Source organism: Corvus kubaryi, unplaced genomic scaffold, assembly GCF_017639235.1.
Source record: "Corvus kubaryi isolate FWS band 111438036 unplaced genomic scaffold, C.kubaryi_AGA036_p1.0 split1-65, whole genome shotgun sequence".
NCBI classification, from domain to species: Eukaryota; Metazoa; Chordata; class Aves; order Passeriformes; family Corvidae; genus Corvus; species Corvus kubaryi.
This window is the reverse complement of record NW_024582080.1, coordinates 8,363,938-8,384,567: the sequence shown is the minus strand read 5'-3', so window position 1 is coordinate 8,384,567 and position 20,630 is coordinate 8,363,938. Positions and strand designations below refer to the sequence as shown.

General features: G+C 43.8%; 1 protein-coding gene and 1 long non-coding RNA gene across 4 annotated transcripts in view; one reads left to right on the top strand and one right to left on the bottom strand.

The window, feature by feature from the left end:
* ATP8A2 (ATPase phospholipid transporting 8A2) overlaps positions 1-8,085 on the bottom strand; it is a 320,936-nt gene extending 312,851 nt beyond the window's left edge. For 2 of the 3 annotated variants that reach the window (XM_042014087.1, XM_042014086.1), the window contains exon 1: positions 7,940-8,020. Coding sequence is in view for 1 of the 3 variants with exons in the window: in XM_042014085.1 (XP_041870019.1) it covers positions 7,940-8,018 (79 nt within the window). In the remaining 2 variants the exon portion in view is untranslated. Of the gene's footprint in view, positions 1-7,939 lie in introns of all 3 variants that reach the window. The other variant, XM_042014085.1, reaches the window with a different exon arrangement.
* On the top strand, positions 7,364-11,776 carry LOC121657891. The gene is made up of 3 exons (XR_006013782.1): positions 7,364-7,555; positions 8,674-8,803; positions 11,215-11,776. It is a non-coding gene; the product is annotated as an uncharacterized LOC121657891 (long non-coding RNA).
* Positions 11,777-20,630: the final 8,854 nt, after the last annotated feature.

Here is a 20,630-nt window from a genome sequence, read left to right as displayed (position 1 = left end):
TCAGCATCTTTTGTCTCCCATTTACAAATAACCAGCCTCTATTAAATAAGGTGAGGTATGCTTGGAGTATTTAAAGGCACAAGAAAGCCTGGAGTACTTGTTTCATATATTCTTTGTATAAGCATTGGGTTGAATGTTCCGAGATCTCACAGGCACGGGATCTTAGAATGCCTTTACTGTGTTCTGTACAAATAGGCAGAACAGTGCTGGGTTAACAGGAGATAACACCTGAGCCCTCCTTCTGTTCAAAGTACCAAATTAATCAGTGTGATGCTATTATAAGGAGATAAACACTTTTCTTTCACTCTTTCTGACTACCTGCTTATTTAATAAAATCAAATGAATGGGTTTGGTCATCTGCATTCAAGAAATTATGAATTAAAAATCAAGACCCCTGCAGTCAGTTTTAAACAAGATGTCAGGCTGCCTTCTCTCCTTTACAGAACCGATATGCTAATCTCATTTGTGCTAGTCCTCATTTCCAACACTCTAAAAGAAGGTAGGTTCATCAAACCAAACCCTTAGCTAAAACAGACACGTCTTGTTGGATCCATTATCAACTGATACAATCATGGCTCTCCCATTTCAGTCCAGCAGAAGACAAGTTCTCATTTACCTTCTTTTTGCACTTATACCCCAAGGCAAGAGCTTTCAAACTGATAATTAGAACTAGAATGAACAAAAATACCCTATGTAAGGGGGGATAGCAGTGGAAATATATTTAAAATCTGCAGTATGTCTTGTGAGTCTTCATCACAACATGAGAGTATTGAGACTAATTTACTGACATTTCATGTTTGTGTTCATTTAAACTGGTTTTAGTGCTCACCACAAGGGTAAATATACCTGTAGCTGTCAGGAAATGACAGCTATGAATGTCATGTACATGGATGTGATATTGTAACTATGGGGACCGTGTCACTTCCGTGAGGAGTCCAAATAGGTGGTTGTACTGGGTCACTCACTAAAATCTGCACGATGTCAGCTTTGCTTTATCTCACCTTGGTTTGAAATACAAAACTTTGCATCTTCTGTTTTCAGGTATTTTCACTCCATTGTCACTTCCAGCAACCACATTAAAAGTGTCCAAGAATCTAGAATTATTGCCATGTAACTACCACTCAACCAGTGGTCTGAAAGCCAGGAACTTCGAAACAGCCAGGCATCTATACATTCCTGGGGTTGGAAAGAAACTGTCCAGGAACGTTTGTAGTGGGCAGGATTCATTATGAAAAGTTGGCAGTAATGCTAATCAAAAATCTGAGAGCTTTCCTAACAAATACTGGAATAACTTCAAATAATACATTTTCAATATTGCTAATTAATTTTTTTTTTTTTTGCACTAAAAATAAAACTCCAAGCTTTGTAAAATCTGATTTTTTTTCTCAATCTTCAACAGTGTCAATGATCTTTCCCAAATTATCCTTTGAGTGTACCAGCTGAGAATTAGTTATCTAAAGCTCTCAGATGCCATGTCTTACATCCCTGCAACTGCTCCAAAAGGCTTAACTGGCTTAGCTAGGAAAGATAAGAGACTGAAAGGAAAATATTTGTGGCAAGCCACACTTAAGAGCTGCCCCAGAAGCAGAAAGATGTTGCTGCAGAGATATTCAACTGCCTTTTCAAAATCTAGCATGCCGCTCTGCTCTACCAGCTATATGTACAAGAAAGACTTTGTGATTAACTACCCCTTAAAAGAACATGTTGGCAATCAGGGCCTACAGATACTGTCTGTAACATCTGTAGTATTTACACTACTACAGACTTACTTAAAATGTGCCACAATACAACATGGTACGGGAAAGTAAGTCTGAAACACTCCCCTGTCACAGTAATAAAGCTAACTTAGGTGCTTAGGATATTGCTTCACAAGTAGCAAATCAGCTCTGTCAGATTCAAAGATTATTTAAAGGCCATACTTGACAGCTCAAGCAAGACTGGACAAAGGGAAATACACCAGCCAAGAGTACCACCCTGCAGGGAGTCTACAGAGCATCACTTGACAACCTTCCAGAAGAGCAGAAACAGATGACACAGTTGTTCATAGGGCCCTCAGCAAGGCTTCACTACAATAAAAATGCCTTGTGAATGCTGATTGGAGAGTGATCAGTTCTAGATGCTGACATCAGTTTTCAGATGATCATCCAAAATACCATCTAGAGCCAATGGGAGCTATCAGCTCAAAACTTCTTGAGGAGGGAAAAAGGGTTAATGATAAGGAAAAAGGGGAATGCTTTAGAGCAACGTTACTTCTGAAGACATAGATGTCCATGTTAAAAAACCCCTGCAGAGTTGGCAGAGATCAAGACTGCACTCAAACCTTGTGGCAGTGGAAATGCAATACTAAATGACTATTCTTTCTATACCCAATGAGTTTCACTCAGGAAATACACGCAGCAGTTTTATCATCTTGGTGATATTCTAGGACCCTAAACAGACAAGATTTCTTTGCAGTCATTTTACTGTTATATATTTAATCCTTCATGGAACCACAGTGGCATTTCTGCCAAATCACACTAGTAGGGCAGTGCTTTTAGGTCTACCCAGAAAATGAGAACACTGACTCACCCAGCACAGGGAAGTATACTAAAAGCAGATACTGCTAGAGAACTCAAATCTGAAACAAAAGTCCTGTGGAGAGAGTGGCACAGAGAAGGAATAAAACAGTTTCTATAAATAGACAGTACATGTGTCGGTTTGCAATGGAGTTATGAATACTCAAGCAGCATAACATAAGAGAGTTCATATATTGGCTATACAGCAGAGTGCAACTTTAAGTTTTTATTAAATACATTAATTTAATTTAATCCTAGAAACAGAAGGGTAGTTAAATATTTTATGTCCCCAATTAACTCCTAAATAACTGTATTCCTTATTATCTGAGTGGTTTGATCTTTAATGGATTTATTTATGATCTCATCTCCCCCATCACGGGAGGGAAAAAAAATGTTTCTTCTGCCACTCTACTTAGGACCTTGGTTATTTATGAGGTTGCTCCACAGTAACTGTACATAAATCACCTTTTTCTAATTCTAAATACCTAAGCAGAGGTATTTTAAATTCCCTCCTATTCTAATGCAAACTAACTCTCACAGCCAAACAAGCTTTAAGCAAAGGCAGAATTTCAGGTTGGCCTTCAGTTAGCCCCGTCACTGTCACCACCTCACTTTACAGTTGTGCAAGATCCCACACAGCTTGAGAAGACTCCCCTTTGTGCTACTATAGAAACATAGTAATGTAAAGCATGGGGTTTATTGTGATGAGTGCTTTGTCAAAAGGCATAATTGTCACTGGTGTTTACATAAATAGGATCGGGCCTTTGATGTGATTGAATAAGCTGCACATTATACTACGCTATGTGCCAGTTAAACACGGATGAAAATAAATGGGAGGTCTGTAACACACCAAATTACCACCAGGCAGTGTGAGTGTGTGCATGAACAAACGTGGACTACAATAGTTTGACTGTTCAGTAGTAACTTCTGCCACTAAACTGGTAGAAGTTTAGTCTTCACTTGGAAAAGTTTCTCATCACAGAGTAGAATTTCTATGTGCCAACGCTATGGTTGCAATCATCTTGCTCAGTGTTTCAGTAACTCTTGGTGATGCTAATGGCCAGTTAAAGAATTTGCTGAGAAGTACACCTCTGTGTTCAGTCCCCACTGTCACTACTCCTGCCAGGTACATTTCTCTCAGCAGAATAGGGCTTTTATTCTTAGTTGAGCAGTTTTAATAATAGTATTTAAAGAATTTGTTAGCTCAGCACTTTGCTGACCCCCTCCATAGGGGTTGTTTGCTTAAAAATGCATTCAAGGCAACTGCTGATCCTCCTGCAAAAAAGGAGGTAGGTATCCCGTGAGTAGAGGTGATGTGAGTGAACTTCAAGGTTAAAGCTTTGTAGCCTTCACCGTGCTTCTTACACCACCTGAACCTGTCCTCCTCAAAACCATATTATACCTTACTTGAAGCAGCAACAGCCAGATGTAAATCATGCAGAGCTGATTACATATTTCACCTATAGCTCCTGTGCATTTTATATACATCTATAGGAATTATGTCTAACCTGTAAATGACTATAGATAAAATCAAAGAATCATTAAGGTTGGAAAAGACCTCCTAGATCATCAGGTCCACCCTTTGACTGAATACCACCATGCCCCCTAAACCTTATAGCAAAGAGCCATGTCTACTAATTTTTGAACACTTCCAGGCATGGTGACCCAACCACTTCCCTGAGGACCCTGTTCCAATGCTTAACCATCTTTGCTCAAAGATGCTTTGAGCAAAATACAAGTGCCTATGTAGAGTTTTAACTGCTCTGTATGACACTTCCCAACAGTTGCAATCATGGTAATTATATCCCAGCACAAAAATAGCCCAAAGAAGTTCTTGCATAGACATTTCTGTGAAAAATGGAAGGCATGGATCCTTTGCAAAGAAGGGAATAAGACTCTAAGATCAAAAACACAGCACAAACTATAAGCAAATATTTCACAGGAAAAACAGATGGAAAATATTTAAAAGGAGTATTGTTTCATACCATGAAATGATGTTTATATTTCAGCTCCTCATGTCCTGGGAGAAGATTCTGTTACTACCTTTACACTAAAAATATTTTTCTTGCTGATGTGTATCACTGAGCAGTTGAAAAAAGCCACAGTAAATAACATCAAGATCAGTTGTACCTTTAATCCATTATAAAGTTGAAATTCGATTTTTTCCCTAAAAATAAAAATGCCAATGTGTAATCATCCAATGTCTTATTGACAGTTTCTTATTTTTAGTGATTTTAAGGAGGCAGGAAGGAGAAAAACAAGTTAGTCTTTGATGTCTGTGGTTACAACAGTAAGGAGTGAGAGACTTTGAGAATAATTTAAATCTAATCAATTTAGCTCAGTTGGTACAACATTACAGCAATAAAAAGGTTTACTTGTACAAAGAAAAAAAATCAATTAATGAGCAAATGCATAAAAAAGAAAAGCAGTGATCATCTGAGTGGCAGAAGGTGACTCCTATCTCTAAATTCTCCTTTTCACATCACCTGCTTTTTTGGCAGGTGCTTTGTACTGGTGTTAAGCAGGTTTAAAACTCTACCAAATATACCAGTTACATTTCATGCTGTATTAGCACACGCCGAAGTCACACCACCAAATGCAGGAGGGTAGAAAATCTGAGACAAAAAGACATTGTTAGACCATCACAGAGGTAGTGTTCTTCTCGACTAAAGAAGAATGTCTGTAAGCTACTGAAATACTTTACACAGCATGAAAATAAATCTCAGTGACCCAAACTAAAACCTAATACTTTTGATTACCAAAACTCCCTTAAAAGTAACAAAACTAGCAAATAAACTAAAAGACTTTAAAGCAGGAAAGCTCTTCTCTTCTAAAAAGGAAAGGAGATAGAACATTTTGATACACAGATGCCAAAAAACCTGCAATGGATAGAGACAGTTGCCTGACCCTAACTAAGGATGACAAAAGGGTGACCGGTTCCCCCTCCACACCATTCAGCTCAGAAGGGTCTTGAGATTTTGCAGAACCACCACACATCCACATCTGAACTGCCTGTCAGTGGACAGTGGCTCAGTCTCCAAATGTGTGCTTTTACAGCTGAGCACACAGAGCCCAGAGCCCCTCACACGAAGCTGTTTGGCCCCCAGACACAGCAGGTCTGCATATCAAGCCACAACATGCTGTGAAAAACAGAGCTACTGCCTTTCTGTGCCTGTTCCCTGATGGAATTCAGATCGTACAGGCTGGTAGTGAGCCACATCAGCACTGATCCAGGTGACCAGGTAATCATCTGATGGCTAATGTTGACACAAGCAAGGCAGTGGGAATACGCAGGAATGGGGAAGGCAGGACTTTCTCTCTGGCCGGCTCTGGTGTCCTAAACCAAATACAGTCATATCCCTTAATAAGTCTGTGTAGTGAGTTACACAAACCTCTATTATGTAATTGTATAGGCATTATATATCCAACTATACTAGATATTACTCCTGTTATCCTTAAAAATATTTGAGACAAGGAAACACATTGTTCCAGCACTAGGAAGTGATCTTAATGCTAACCAGCAACCCCCATCTTTCTTCAAAGTATCACCTAATTTGGATTCTCCTTATGTGAAATGCAGGGAACATGTAGAAGTCTGAAGCTGTGTACACATAAATCCCGGCTAGAAAATCTGGGCGCCGCAAGCACCTACAGCACGACTGAGGTGCAACTTAACCACTTAGATCCACAAGTATAACTGTGGATTGTGGGTGACCAAGCACTGGAGATACTCAAGAACTGTTTGGCCACAACCCTATGCAATGTGCTCTAGGATGACACTGCTTGAGCAGGAAGGTTGGATCCTCTGTTGTCTCTTCCAACCCATCCTGTGTGATTCTGTGATTTACAAAAGCTGAAGCATAACTCCTTATGTATGCCACACTGAAGCTAAACATTCTCCAAGTGCCAAGCATCCGGTATCTGAAGGGAACCTAGGTTTGGATTCCAAATGTTAAGTCACAGAAAGATCTGCCACACTGCAGCTCTGGGAAAGGAGCCTCCCTGTCATAGGACAAGGTTTCAGATCGGACTGCAGAAGTGGACACAATCCCAAACACTGGAAAGTGGAATCTGCTTAACTGCAACTGTTTCATCTGAACGGCTTAGGCTGAAGAGAAGTAAAGCTGGTAATATGCTAAATCCTACCCTGAAACTTACCATTTCCTCTGAGCAGGCATTACACACCTCTTTGCTCAGCATCCTACTTATTTCAGCACCTATGGAGAAGTCCCTGAAGTTCTGTCCTTGCTACCAAGCAGTGAGACCAAACAGGGAAATGTTACTAGAGTGACCAGGTTGTGCAGAGGAGCTGAAGGGAAGGTGGCTTTCTCATTTCAGCTAGCTCTAGCCTGGTTCAGTGAGCTGAACAGCTACGAGTGGCTGGAGGACATCTTCAAATACAGCATCATCCAAAAGCAATCCAGCAAATGCTCTCCAAGGTGCCCTGAGACTTAACCCAAAGCAGAGTTCATCAGGGAATGTGCACATTTATCATTGAAACAAAAAGTGCTAAAGCAGCATTATACTACTTTTACTCACCACAAAGACTGTACTAGGCACCTAAACATTTTGTACAGGAATGGGTGTCTGTAAGTCACTGGCAATGTCACTGATGCTTCACCTATGCCCAAGCAGAACATACCAGAGCTGCACCTTGGTCCTACAGAAGTCAGTGTAAGTCCTTTGGAAGCAAAATACTACCTTCAAGGCATTCCACTTCTGTCTATTTTTTTATGAACTAGTTGAAAAACAGTTTCCTAAATTAACCTCTTAAGAAACCTTGTAATTTGCCTCTCCGCAGGCTCACTGCAGTGCCTGATGCTCTACCCGCCCCTGATCACGGGACAGTGGCCCCTGACCGGCCTGGTGGGGGACACCTCTGTCTCCCCTGCACCCGCAGTACTGCACTCTAACCAGAAGAAATTTTCCTGTCAAAAACTACCAGAACCAAGAGAACAAAGGGGGATGCCTTGCCCGCTCCGGGCTGTTCACGCCGCGGGGTGAGGGTGCCGGGGGCCCTGGGGGTCGCGGTGGGATGGATGGGAGGTGCGGCAGCTCCGATGGGGCGCGGGGAGCTGCGCCGGGCCGGCTCCGCAGGCAGGGGCGCGGTGTCCTTGGGGCCGCGGGAGCGGGCGGGCAGCGCTGCGCCCTGGGGCCCGCGGCACCTCCTCGCCGAGAGGAGCCCCCGAGGGCGGGGGCGGCACTGCGGGACCCCCGAGCGCCGCGGCCGGCAGGGCCAGGCGGCCGCGCCATGGAGGCGCCGCTGCCTTCCTTTTCTTTCCTTTCCGTTCCCTTCCTTTCCCTTCCCCCCGCGCCTGCCTTCCTCCGCCGCGGCGCCTCCTCCCCGCGCCGCTCCCGCCCGCCTCGCCTTGCCCTTTCCTCACCGGCCGAGGAGTGGATCTTGGAGGATTTCCGCCGCAGGGACATCTTCAGCGCGGTGTCCAGGCCGGCCCTGTTCGGCATGGTGCGGCCGGCCGGGGCGCGCTGGCCATGGGCCCCCCGCACGCAGACGCCGCGCTGCGGCCACGGGCACCGCCGCGCCCGGGCTGCGGGGGCGGGCGAGGCGCTGAGCCCTGGCCGGGCTCGGAGCTGCCCTGCCGGGGAGCCGCTCGCGGCTCCGTGCGCCCGCTGGGAGTCGTTGCGTAAGGTGCCATGAAGTCAGGGCCCGGGTTTGGTGGGGGGTTTTGAGGTGTCTGTCTGGAACTAGTATTTTACTAGACATTTTAGGCGCATAAAGCGTCCCAAGAAAGCCCCCGCTGGGATCAGGATCCCTAACCGGGCTTCTTTGTTCCGGTTACAAGGGCATCTTTCATCACTGTGGCATGCTGCCAGCATCATCACAAAAGATACCGTTGCTTCTCAAAATGTCCGGTAAATCGAGGCTAAAAAAAGAAATAGAGGAAAGATTAATCAATGTAGCACTTACAGCACATCACCTTTCTGTGCAAAACATTTGCAGCCATGAGAATTTAACTACTAAGGACAGGCAAAGAGGAAATGTAATTTAATAGGAAAAAATATAGCTAAGACAGCACCTCTCAGTCTTTACACATGCTGGTCTTAATCAGGCATAGCTAGAAGCAGTTGCCACATCTTAAGGGGTTGCTTTCTCTACCAGGTGAACTTCAACGTAGAATGGTTTAAGTGAGGCAGGATCACCACAGGACAAGGATATATTGAGTTTTGGGAAGATCTACTGCATAAGAAATGGTCTCCATATCTTAAAGGTCTTCGACAAACATCCCCAGGTCTGTATCTAAACTACTTGACCATGTAGAGTTGGGTAGCACACATGATGGGTAATTTGGGTGTTATTTCAAAGATCATAATTAATGCTAAAACCTATGAATCTCGCTGTACTTGTCTCACTGTATGTGTCCTCACATATAGTATGGAAAGCGATACTTTCCAGCTACAACTTCACAAAATGTTAGAAATAGAGCTTTTTTGACAAACCACTTTGCACTTCCTGAACTCAAAGTAGTCCAGAACTGTGGCATTTTACACTGATTGAACTGAATGCATCCATAGCCCACTGGAGATGTGTGCTTTGGGACTGCTGGCCACAGATGTTTCTTGCCTGTGAGAAGCTTTACTCATGGATTTTATCACTCTTGGAGAAGTGGCCCAAGAGCTTTGTGAATGAAATCATCCAGTAAGGGCAATGCCCAGTGCTGGCATGCCAGCATGCCTTTCCCATTTTAAGATCATGACACGGAGCTGGTTATATTAATGAACATCATTTTCTCCCTCAGCTTGCTCTTTCTCCTCTCCACAAATTATTATCTGTTGTGGTCAGTATCTTTGTACCAGGAGGAATTGCCTGGGGAACAGGGAATCACTTCACATATATTGTTAGCTAGTAGACGAATTAAAGTGACGTTCACTTTGGGTTCGAGCTGTCAGCTCAAAGTCAAAGAAAGTGCTCCCAAAAAAGGACCAAAAAATGAATGACAACTCCTGGATTCATGTTTACTTTTTCATCAGAAATTAGCCTTCAGGTGAACTGTGCTTACAGTACATTTAAAGTATTGTGGACTGTAAGCCATCAGCCCTGTCAGCCTGAGAGCCCATGTGGCAGCTGAGTGCTCTTGTTCCTTCACATGCACTGCACTTACTTTCACCTCTGCGCACTCAATGTTCTCGAAGAGTGTGCCAGCTAGAACACCATCTGCCTTGCAGCTACCAGGACTACTCACTCACTTGACTGCTGGAGTGCCTCAAGGAGATTTAATTACCCAGCCCACACCTCAACAAGCCTGAGCAGTATCCCCATGGAAGGCACTCCCTGAGCATTAATGACCAGGCATTTCAATAAAGCTTACTGGCATGGAAGAAACAAAACATCTTTGCCCCTGCTCAGACTGAGGGCCTCAGAGGAGACCTGTCTGCAAAATCTGTCTCAAGTCAGAAGTGGATATAATTATACACTGCAGTCTAAGGGGAAGCTGAGGGGAGCAAGTGGACTGCAAAAGTGTCCAAGGAAACCAAGTGTGCAGGATAATCTTGGTAACTGAGAAAGAACCTGAGTCCTGCTCAGCAGGCTTAAGAGTGGGGCCTGCAGGAAAACTAAGTGTGCAGTCCAGAGCAGTTGGTTGTGTTTCTGAAAGCTCACGTTCATTAGTAACCAGCTGACAAGCTCTGGGTTAGCCCTGAGCTTTGAGGAAAGAAGCAGCTCATTCCGCTGTGCAGGACTCACCTTTGTCATTTTGTTATGCAATGCCTGTCTTTGTCATCGCGCTGATGTGCACTAAATTGTGTATTATCGGACCATGAGTCATGGTAGTATTATTCCCTGGGGTCTGTCATAATGGCTCCATGGTTTGAATGATGTACCAAAAAAAAAGCAGTTGGTATTTTTCAAATTACAATGTGCTCACTTTTCTAGTATTTATAGCAATGTACTTTCAAAGAGCTCAGTATGCATAATAATTATTTCAATGTAATAAATAAAGCAAAGGCAGGAAGAATGGTCCTGTAGTTAATGTGCCAGACTGGGAGACAGGATATCTTTATTCTATTTTTGACTGTGCCAGATGCCGTCTGGGACCTTAGAGAGAGATTGTTAAACCTGAATTTCCAAAAAGATGCATCCTCTGCTCCAATTACTAACGTTATACACAGAGATTGGTTCTGGGAAAAAAAAAGGAAAGAAACACACATTACTCAGAATTTATTAGTGTAGTGGAAAACGTAACAGTCTAATCAAAGGTGAGAGCTAATTATTACCGAAAAAGAAAGAAAAAAAGAAAGAAATTAAAGAATGCTACTACTACTTCTGAAAGAAAAAATCAGAAATAATAAACCATTTTGGTTTTTTGTAGACACACTCTCCTGTCTGCCTTTTTTTTTGGTGTGGTGCTTACCCTTCCACTGCCCCTCTGGGACCAATGGTCGACAGTGCTGGCCTTTGTAAAGCAGTGGGTGTTGGGGCTGCAGCTAGTCATCGGTGTTTTCCCAACAAATTCTTTGCTGAGAAAAGCAAAGAACTGTTATGGGGCTATTTTTGTGTGGTTTTTAAAATGACTTCACACCTTGCTCTTTATCCATTTGTCTACTGCTCCACTTTACATCCAATTGTATTATATGGGATGCCATTTATGTATGTTACATATTTGTTCTTTGTGTAATCCCTCAACTCTCTTTGTCCACTTCCCAGGTCTGCACTGCTTTAGCTGACTACTGATGAGCTCTTTGTAGCTGCAAGTTCTCTACTGCCAAGGCTGTGCTCCTTTTTTTATCATCCCATGCCTCTTCTACAGTGTCCTGGGAGACCACTCTCAGGGGACTCTGCTGTCATACCAGGCCTGTATTCCGCCATATATTATTATGTTATGCATCATTATGTTAGTTATAAAAGATGTTATACATCATTATGTTAGTTATAAATATCTCATTCTCCACAGTAGAACTTCCTGTCACTCTCCATATAAAAGCCACAGTGGCGCCATACAAAGTTAAACAAAAGTAAAACAGTTAGACATAGCTACCTACCCATTAGAGACATTGGTGTTGCAACTAAGTAAAAGAAAGCCACAGACAGGTCAATAAAAGCTCAGGCAAAATGAGGCTCAGTCCCAAGGCCTTGCAAAGTCAGTACAAAGCCTGTGGCCTCCTGCCAGCAGTGGTGGTATCAAGCTACAGGATGAGAGTAATTGCATGCAAGTTCTGCTTGTCTAACTCTTCTTGTCTTAAAAAAAAATAAAAGAAAAACAACATAATAGACTCTCTTGCTCTTAAACCAAATCTTTGTGCTGTGGTGCTTTGTCCTTGTTTACATGCACAGGATCAAAATGAGCATGATGCAGATAATATGCTGAGCTACAGGGGAGGTGTCTGTCACTCATCATGACATTTTTTAAAAGGTCAAAAAAAAAAGTCAAAAAGTCAGGACTTGCTGTTTCTAGATTGATAGAGAAAGTGTGCTTGGCATCATTCAGCTCAGGAAAATAAGTGAAATAACTTAAGGATCTTCTTTGCAGAGATGCTGCTATCTATAGACAGATACAGGATGTGACCATAAATATGTGGACATGCGGCAATGCATGCATGGCCCACCTGAAATCTCCTAAGGGAGCTGGAGTCTCCTATACTTTATAGAGCAGAAGGGGCTTAACAATAACACTCCTCTTACAGTTAACCATACCCACAGATTTAACTTGAAGGTGGAAAAAAAATATGATGAATTGCACATTCAGTGGCTGCATGGGAGAGGGGTGGAGGGGGAGGGTAAACCATTACCTATAAGTGCAATGGGAGAAAAAAGATTAAAAATTTGGAAATGTAGGCAACTTGATTAGTTACATGCCATTCAGGTTTTTCAGGTTTTTGAAAAAAGACACATGTAAATAAAATTGCGATGAGTACAATAATCATATTGATATGCTGGAAACTGAAATTTGTACTTATAGCAGGAGGTGATCTGTGATTTGCCCGAAAATTACTGAAAAACTTAAAAATACTGAACCCATTCTATTTTGGCACTTGTGACAATAAATAAAGAAAATAGTGAAACTGAATAAAGAAAAATAATGTATTTTTTCTAGTATACTCAAGACTAAGAACTTGTTATGACAACTTCTTCATACCTGCAAGTTAGTTCAGGAGACAAACTGTGCTTGCAGTACAGTTTTACTTTACCAGAATAACTCCAAGTTTGCATGGTTTTAAAGATATATTTGAAATGCAGTAAGCTAAATTGGAACCAGTAATTTTTATTCCATGGCAATGGCGTCAACAGAAAGAATTCGTCAGGCTGGAAATTGATGGAAAGCTCTGTCTAGAATAACCCTTACAAATGCTTTGCACGGGAAAGACATATGGTACAGTAGACCATAGTTTGGACCTTAACTTATATGGACCCAAGTTAGTAATTAGCTAGTAATGAAGAAAAATAATGTATTCTTAAGCAAAGAAGAATAATACTGAAGAAATTTAAAGTTTAATGAAGAAATCATAGTGATGCCATGAGGATTTTTGCCTTTTCTTTTATGCCCCTGTTGTGCCTTTTTGCGGCTTCTGTATTCCTGGTGCTTTTTGCCTACATTCTTGGACTTGTTTGTTGGGCTGGGAGACTGAATGTTTTGGAGGCTTCGTGGCTGGGTCCTCTCCAGGACCCGGGGTCCTCTCCAGAGCATATTCTGTGAACCAGGATGGAGCCATTCAGGGGAGGGTTCCTTGGGGAGGGGGGCTCGCTTGGGCCTCTCATTGGGGAATCTTTGGTGGATATGCTGGTTAGTAGAACCTATAATGTTATACCCAATGTTGGGGGGGAGAGGGGAAGACAGACACAGGGAAAGACTCGGCGGGGTGCATCTCGATGCACATGACCTGGACGTGTACACCTAAGGATCCTTAAAATAAATACCAAGGTAAAATCCCTTTTCCCCTTCTAACCGTGTATGACTCTTGATTTTAAGACCAAGAAAAGGCATCAATAAAATCATAAAATGGCTTGGGTTGGAAGGGACCTTACAGATCACCTTGTCCCAACCCCCTGCCATGGGCAGAGACACCTTCCACTAGACCAGGTTGCTCAGAACCCTGTCCAACCTGGCCTTGAACACTTCCAGGGATGGGGCATCCACAGCTTCTCTAGGAACCTGTTCCAGAGCCTCACCACCATCACGGTAAAGAATTCCTTCCCAATGTCTAATCTAAACCTGCCCTCTGTCAGTTTAAAGTCATTCCCCCTTGCCCTGCCACTCCTGTCCCTGTAACAAGTCCCTCCCCAGCTCTCTGGTCAGCCCCCTTCAGGTACTGGAAGGTGCTATAAGGTCTCTCTGGAGCCTTCTATCTCCAGGCTGAACAGCCCTCTCAGCCGTCTTCATAGGAAGTGCTTTAAGATAAGATTGATTTCCAGAATGTAAATAGTTCTCAAAGTGCATGAGGTGCATTTTCATTATTTTGATTCACTTCTCTGACCCACAGCTAGGTTGCTGGCTAATGTGAGTCCAATATTCTCTGGCTTTGTAATCAATGAGATTGGTGCAAAGGGAATCCAAGGCAGGCATAAAATGCTGCCATACTGATTTGGTGGCACTCACTTTGTACAGTTGTAAACAAATGCAGAAAAGCAAAAGTTAGTCCCAAGGAGATGTGCTCAGAAAGACTAAGAAGCTTGAGAGAATGGACATATTTGTTAAGGTAAACCATACTCTAGAGGAAGTGTGTAAATATTCTGAAATATGTTATGAACCAACTACTATGGCCAAGGCACCATATGATTGGAAATAAGGGAGTTCAGTATATAGTTTATCTGTGACTTAGATTTTGCTTAAAATACTTTGATACAAAAAGAAAAAAAAAATCAAGTGCTGTGTACAACACAGAGTAAGTAAAAAAAAAAGGAAGCTCTTTGCTGTGAAGGTGGTGAGGCACTGGAACAGGCTGCCCAGAGAAGCTGTGGATGCCCCATCCCTGGAGGTGTTCAGGGCCAGGTTGGAATGGGGCTCTGAGCAACTTGGTCTAGTGGAAGGTGCCCTGCCCATGGCAAGGGGGTTGAATTTAAGGCCCTTTCCAACCCAAAGCATTCTATGATTCTGTGATTCTATGCATACCCTAGAGACTAGCACTCACAGCTCTGCTTGTTCACATTGCTTTGGCAGACTAGGATAAAAGGGTTGCTGCTGATGCCTGAAGTGGCCACCTAAAACAGAGACTAGACGAGAATAAGAGAATAATAGTAGGTATTTATTTGAAGGGCCTTCAAAGGTACACCCTGGGCAGTCAAAAGGCTACACCCAAGATGGACCCTGGGTCACAGATTCTTCACCCTTTTATAAGTTTGGTTCATTTGCATATTAGGGTTAATTCTCCAATTATAACCTCAGTTAATGATGTAATTACCCCAAGTTTGCCCCCCTCTTCAGAAGCTTTTAGTTTACACATTTTGGGGCCTTGAAGAGCAAACCTAGAGAGGTTTGTTATGTCTAACCAGCATGAAGGAACAGCAGCTAACAGGCCACACAAAGCTTCAGAGTTACACACTAAGCAGTACAGGATTTGAAAAATATAAAAGTTAAAACCTAAGGCATCACTGCTCTCTGCCCTGCTGCTGTTCAGGAAACACGTCCAGCTCTAACTGAGGGAGCAGTTCCTGCAGGCTGGAAATCTGCTTCTTGGACACCCGTCTCCAGGGAGCTTACAGAGAGGCAGTGCCATCATCCTCATTTCCCCAGGGCGGAGGAGGCAGAGGGAGCGGCGGTGGCTTCCGTCGGGGCATCTGGAGAAACAGTGCTGCGACGGGATGTCCTGAGCGCAGGCTGGCGCTGTCTCTGCCCTGGGGAGGGCCGTGTTCCCCAAACAGGATCGTGGGAGCCGCTGCAGCACCTCGGAGAGCTCCCGGGGCCGGGCCGCGCCCGGAGGCGCCGCCTCCTCGGTCCCGTCGGTGCCGCGAGTCGAGCAGCAGTCACCGCGCTGGGCTGCTGGCTTTCCTCGGCGTTATTTCAAATCGACCTAATTCATTTTGTTTCGGAACTGGCATTCATTTAAGATCCCGTTAGTATTTCCACACCCAGAGAAAAAAAGGCCGCAGGTGCAATGTCCAAGGAGCTTCTGCGCTGCCCCCCCTCCCAGGGCAGCGCCGGCCCCGCGGAGCGCGAAGGGAAACCGCTTTTCCCGCACCCTGCGTTCTTCCTCCCTCTCAGGGGAAGCTGGGGCTCGGCGGGAGGAGCAGCGTGTCTCCCCCCGCCTCCCGAGTTCCCGGTGTATAGAGTCCCGGGGAAGCTGACTTTAGTCGCACCCCCTCCCAGCTCAGGCTGCTCTATCGTATGAGAAATGCCCATGAAGTCTCGGCCTTGACAAACTGCACCTGGACTAAGCCCCTCTCCAGCTTATCAGAAACGCTGTCTGTTCCCAGGAAATAGTGTTGTCTAATGAGCACTTGTTTTATAACAAGCAGCCTTGGAAACTTATTTTTCTTGCCTGACTAACAACCCAAGTGGAATAATATTTCTGTTGACGAACCTTCAAAGAAAGTTACCGACTTGAATTGTGGCCAGTATGAAAAATAATTATGACTAAACCCCACTCTCTTACAACCCTGTGGACAGTGGTCCAAAGGGAGACCCTTTTGAGCTCTCAGTTCCCCTAAGATAAGGGGCTCATGTGTGTCTCAAATACCGATGACTGGATGGCTGTGCAGCCAGCCAAGGACTGTTAGTAATAACAGACAAGAATTGTTGGGAATAACCAAGGACTATTGGTACTAGCACACTGTGAGAAAGAACCAGTTTTGGCTGGAGAAGGGGGGCCAGGTGGAGATAGGGCAGCACTTTTCTGTGAGAAAGATCCACAGCACAGTACAGGAGAGCACAGGAATGATTGGCAGGAAGTAGACATGGTCTGTAAGGTGGGATTGGGACCACCAAAGTCTCCTGTAGCCCTCCGACCCATCTCCAGAAAGGCCTAAAAGAACAGACTGCATGATAATTAATTAACATGGAAAATGAGAAACCAGTCTTTGGGGTGGAGAAACTTGTCAATAAAAAGGTACTCCCAAGCCCAGGTGGTGCCCCCAGAGCCCAGACATATCATCAGCTGGGCTGACTCAACTGGATCACCTCTTATCAGCTGGATTGATGCTGAAACGAGGGCTGATGACACCTTTTCACCTCTCTTTTCCTCTTTCTTTTCCTCTCTTTTTCTCTTTTCCTTATTAAGATTAATATTTCCCCTTTTAGTTAACCTCTTTAATTTCCCTTTTCCCTCCCACCCTGCCCCTTTATCCAAAACCCACTGCCATGTGCCTAATTTTTCTTTTCCCTTCACCCTATGCCTCTAACCAAAATCCAGTGCCATGGGCATATACAGCAGGTCTGGAACTAACATACCAATTTCCACATCAAGTGTGTTATTTGCTAATAAAACTCCCTGTTTGTGGACCCTCGGACTTTTGTCGCTCCTTTCGACCAATGAGCATTTTCGAAGCTGAAGTGCTCCCTTCCCCTTAAGGGAGGGTTGTCACACAGTGCCCTGCTGCAAGTCACCCTCCTCTTCACAGGCAGGTCTGTGCCCCCAGACGCACCGCCAAGCCACCACTTGCTCCTTGTTGTCTGGCGCCCTCTCGTGCTGTGAGACACTTCCTCTTGGAAGCCGAAGGTTTCATCCGAATTCAGCTGGTCCAGGCAGCGCACAGGGATGCGCCATGGGCTGCTGTGGGAGCCTGTGCACTGAGGCTCTGCACAGGCTCTTGCTCTCAGCGTGCTTCTGTCCAAAATAGTCCGGGTTATTCAAGTTGTTCTGGCTTCCCTAATTCTACCACCGCCATAGTGAGAAGGAATCTCATCACGGTACTTTCTGGGAGTTTGGATGCCTCAAATTGCATTACTCACATCTCACAACCTAGATCACAGAGAAAGGAGCTATAACTTGATTCCTGTCAGAGCAGAGTGGATGCAGGGGAATAATCAGTGACTGAAATCAGCTGGGAGGCCAGAATCAGTTTGAGATTCATGTAACGAGAAAAAAAATTGGAGTCTGTACTTGGAGATGCCTTAAAATAAAGGGGGAGAAGGGCTGAATTTTAAGAGACCTTTTGCTGAAATAATGATTCTTTACTCTCACTGTGTATATTCAAGTTAACTGCTACACATATGCAGATTAACCTCACTGTATGCTCATACATATACTGGCAATTCCTACTCTTTCAGTGTTTATATGTATGCTGTTAACATTGAACAAATGGAATAAACTGTATGCAAAATGTGTTTAAGAACACAGTAAAAGAAATAGTACCAGCAGCCAAAGTGCTCTATTCCTGCATTACTCACTCAGAAAAGGGCAAGACCTCTGTATTAAAATAGCAACATGATACGCTTTCTTGGGCATGCATGCCTGAAGGTAAAGGGTGAGCCATTACTAATGTAGCTCAAATGTGTGTGAACTGCAAAAATAGCTCACAGGCTCTGTAAGGTATGACAGATGCTCAGCACTGCAGAACCAGTACTGTGCAAGGAAATACATCACAATGGAACTGGCCTAGTTGAAGTCTTAGTACTACTGATGAGATGGAAACGTTCAACATAAAAATCAAGTGTTTTTATTGGAAGTACAAGCAGTATACTTTATCTGTCCCACTTTACTCAGGACAAGAACCCCAATTGCCTGAAGTTAGGCCTTCAAAAGGACTGCTTAAAATAATGGGACAAAGTGATCCCACATATCCCATTTTAGCTCTTCAACCTGTAAAAGAAAATCAAAGCTGTATTTGTTTTGTTTTAGTGTGTATATGTTTCACTTTTGCATTTCAAGCAATTTACATTACACTAAAGATAAATTTAGTGCTGGAATAAACACCTGCTGGAGTAAGTGTGAATGCCAAGGAGCAACGTGCACTGAGTATCTGGTGAACCTGCTCCAGGTCTCTTTCAGACTAGTCAAAGTCTAGTGTAAGCCCAAAAGAAAAAAAAGAAACTGAAGAAATTTGGCTTTGAGGTGCCTTGTGTGCCCAAAAGGCAGGCTAACCCCATTCCCTCTGTAAACATGAGCAGGCTGAGGGAAGTCTGCAGTGTGCTGGGCAGTGCTTGCCTGTTGCTGATGCTTTCTGCATGCAGGCTGAAAGCAGATTAGCTGCAGAGGATCTCAGGAGAGCTAATTGTATTTTTAATTTTAAAGACTCATCTCTGGCAGTGTCTTTTGTTCTGAATGCTGCTCTGACCACAGCTGGGTATGCACAGCTCCACAGTTATAACTGTGGTATACGACTGGATAACAGTAATCCTGAGCTTTCTGACATTTGCCCCCTCTCTCCCTTGAAATCCTGCAGACTGCACTGATCTATGGTCAGTGCATTCAAAAGGAGAGTCAGGTCTCAAAGCCATTTCAGGAACTGGTAAATCCTACAACCCACAATGAAATTAATGTCGGTGTCTCTTTTTAGGGGTAGATATTGAAAGAAAGGAAACTGGCAAGAATACATACTATTTTCTGTGAAACAATAATGCAGAGATCTTCTGGACTGTTTGTCTGAAGATCCCACCTGCCTCTTCTTCCAAACAGGTGGCCTATTGCAGACAGCTACCACAACAGTGACCATGCTAGTCTGCCTGCTACTCGTGACCTGGCTCTCAGCTGGCTTCTCATCCATCCTGAGACAGAGCTCACACATTCCTGCTGCTCTCGCCACAAAGGGCAGCTCCTCCCCATCGCTGTCCTTCCTTAAGAGCCTGTATCCATCCATTGCAGCACTCTGGCTGTGTGAGCTATCCCACCAGGTCTCTGTGATCCTGATGAGATCAGAGCCTGTGAACTGCTTTCTGCAGACCGGCACTTGAGATGCTGATTTCTTAGAGAAAGTAAGGTATCTGCCCCCCCATACTGGCCTGTAGGGCCTGCTTTATTTGTGTGAACAGACCTGGAGTGAGTCCACTGCAACTCTCTTCCGTTAAGAGATTTCTTCTGCCCACATCACCTTTCACACTCTTGACTGCCAACTTGGCCCACCGCTTCCTCACGTGGCTGCAGGATGTCCTGCCCGTCCCCACATCATTCCTAACTGGCCTCGTGGTCAGGCTGGTTGGGCTCTGACCAGTCACTTGGTAAGTCACCAAATGACTGCGCAGGGTTACTTCAGCAGGAGCTTGGGCATGGGGAAGTGGCATCTCCTTTTAAAAGCAGAATAGTTATTTTCCATCAAGGCAAAAGCATGAAGTGGCAGGACATAACCTGCTATCATTTAATGTTTCCTTTTACATTTCCAAATTTGCATGTGTTGCTAATTGTGTGTTATTTGGCAACATGGGAATCCACTTCGATGTCATATTATTAAAGAAGAGACTATTACAGAGACATACAAGGCCATAATACCAGCTAGAAAGTCACTGATAGCATCACACAGGTAAGAAATAGAAAAACCTATCAATTTAGCCTGATATTTCTCTGTATTTTTGCAGGGGTATTGTTCAAGGCAGCCCTCTGGGTCATGTTCCACATTAAGGTTTTCTACAGGCTCTAGATCAGTGCTACTAGTTGAGCTCAATTTAATATTTCATTTTAAATAAACTTATTTGTAAAAATTCTGCCCACATTTTTCTATTAAATTCCATATAAATAAATTACTTTTCTTAATGTCACCAAAGGACAAGGCAAAAAAAGTGTTTGGAGGGTGGGGGTGGCAGAGAACTGAAATTTTATCACAGAAATTGAGGTAACAAAAGCCAATACCAAACGGAATCACTAAGATTTAACTGGTCCCATCAATGCAATTTCTTGAGAAAGCTGAGTAACAAATTACGTGCTTCTCAAATGGAGGGGAAATACTTGAGAGCTTCCATGTGGTAGGACAGGAGTATTGTAGTGGAGGCTTCATGTTTCTTATCCCATAGCCTACTGTTTCTACAGAAAGCTCTCACTGTACTTTGGCATATTCTGCTCGCAGCTCAGTTAAACATACCTGATCATAGATGATCTCATATCTTGAACCATGTACCAAATTGTGCTCTTGCAGCAAAATCCCACTTGAATGAAAGAAGGCACAAGGAACCTCCCTTTACCTCTAGTGCATTAGCGTAGCAGTTGTAAGGATTAAAGCCAAAACTGACCTTGAAGAACCTGACCAGCAAGGCAATAGTGAGC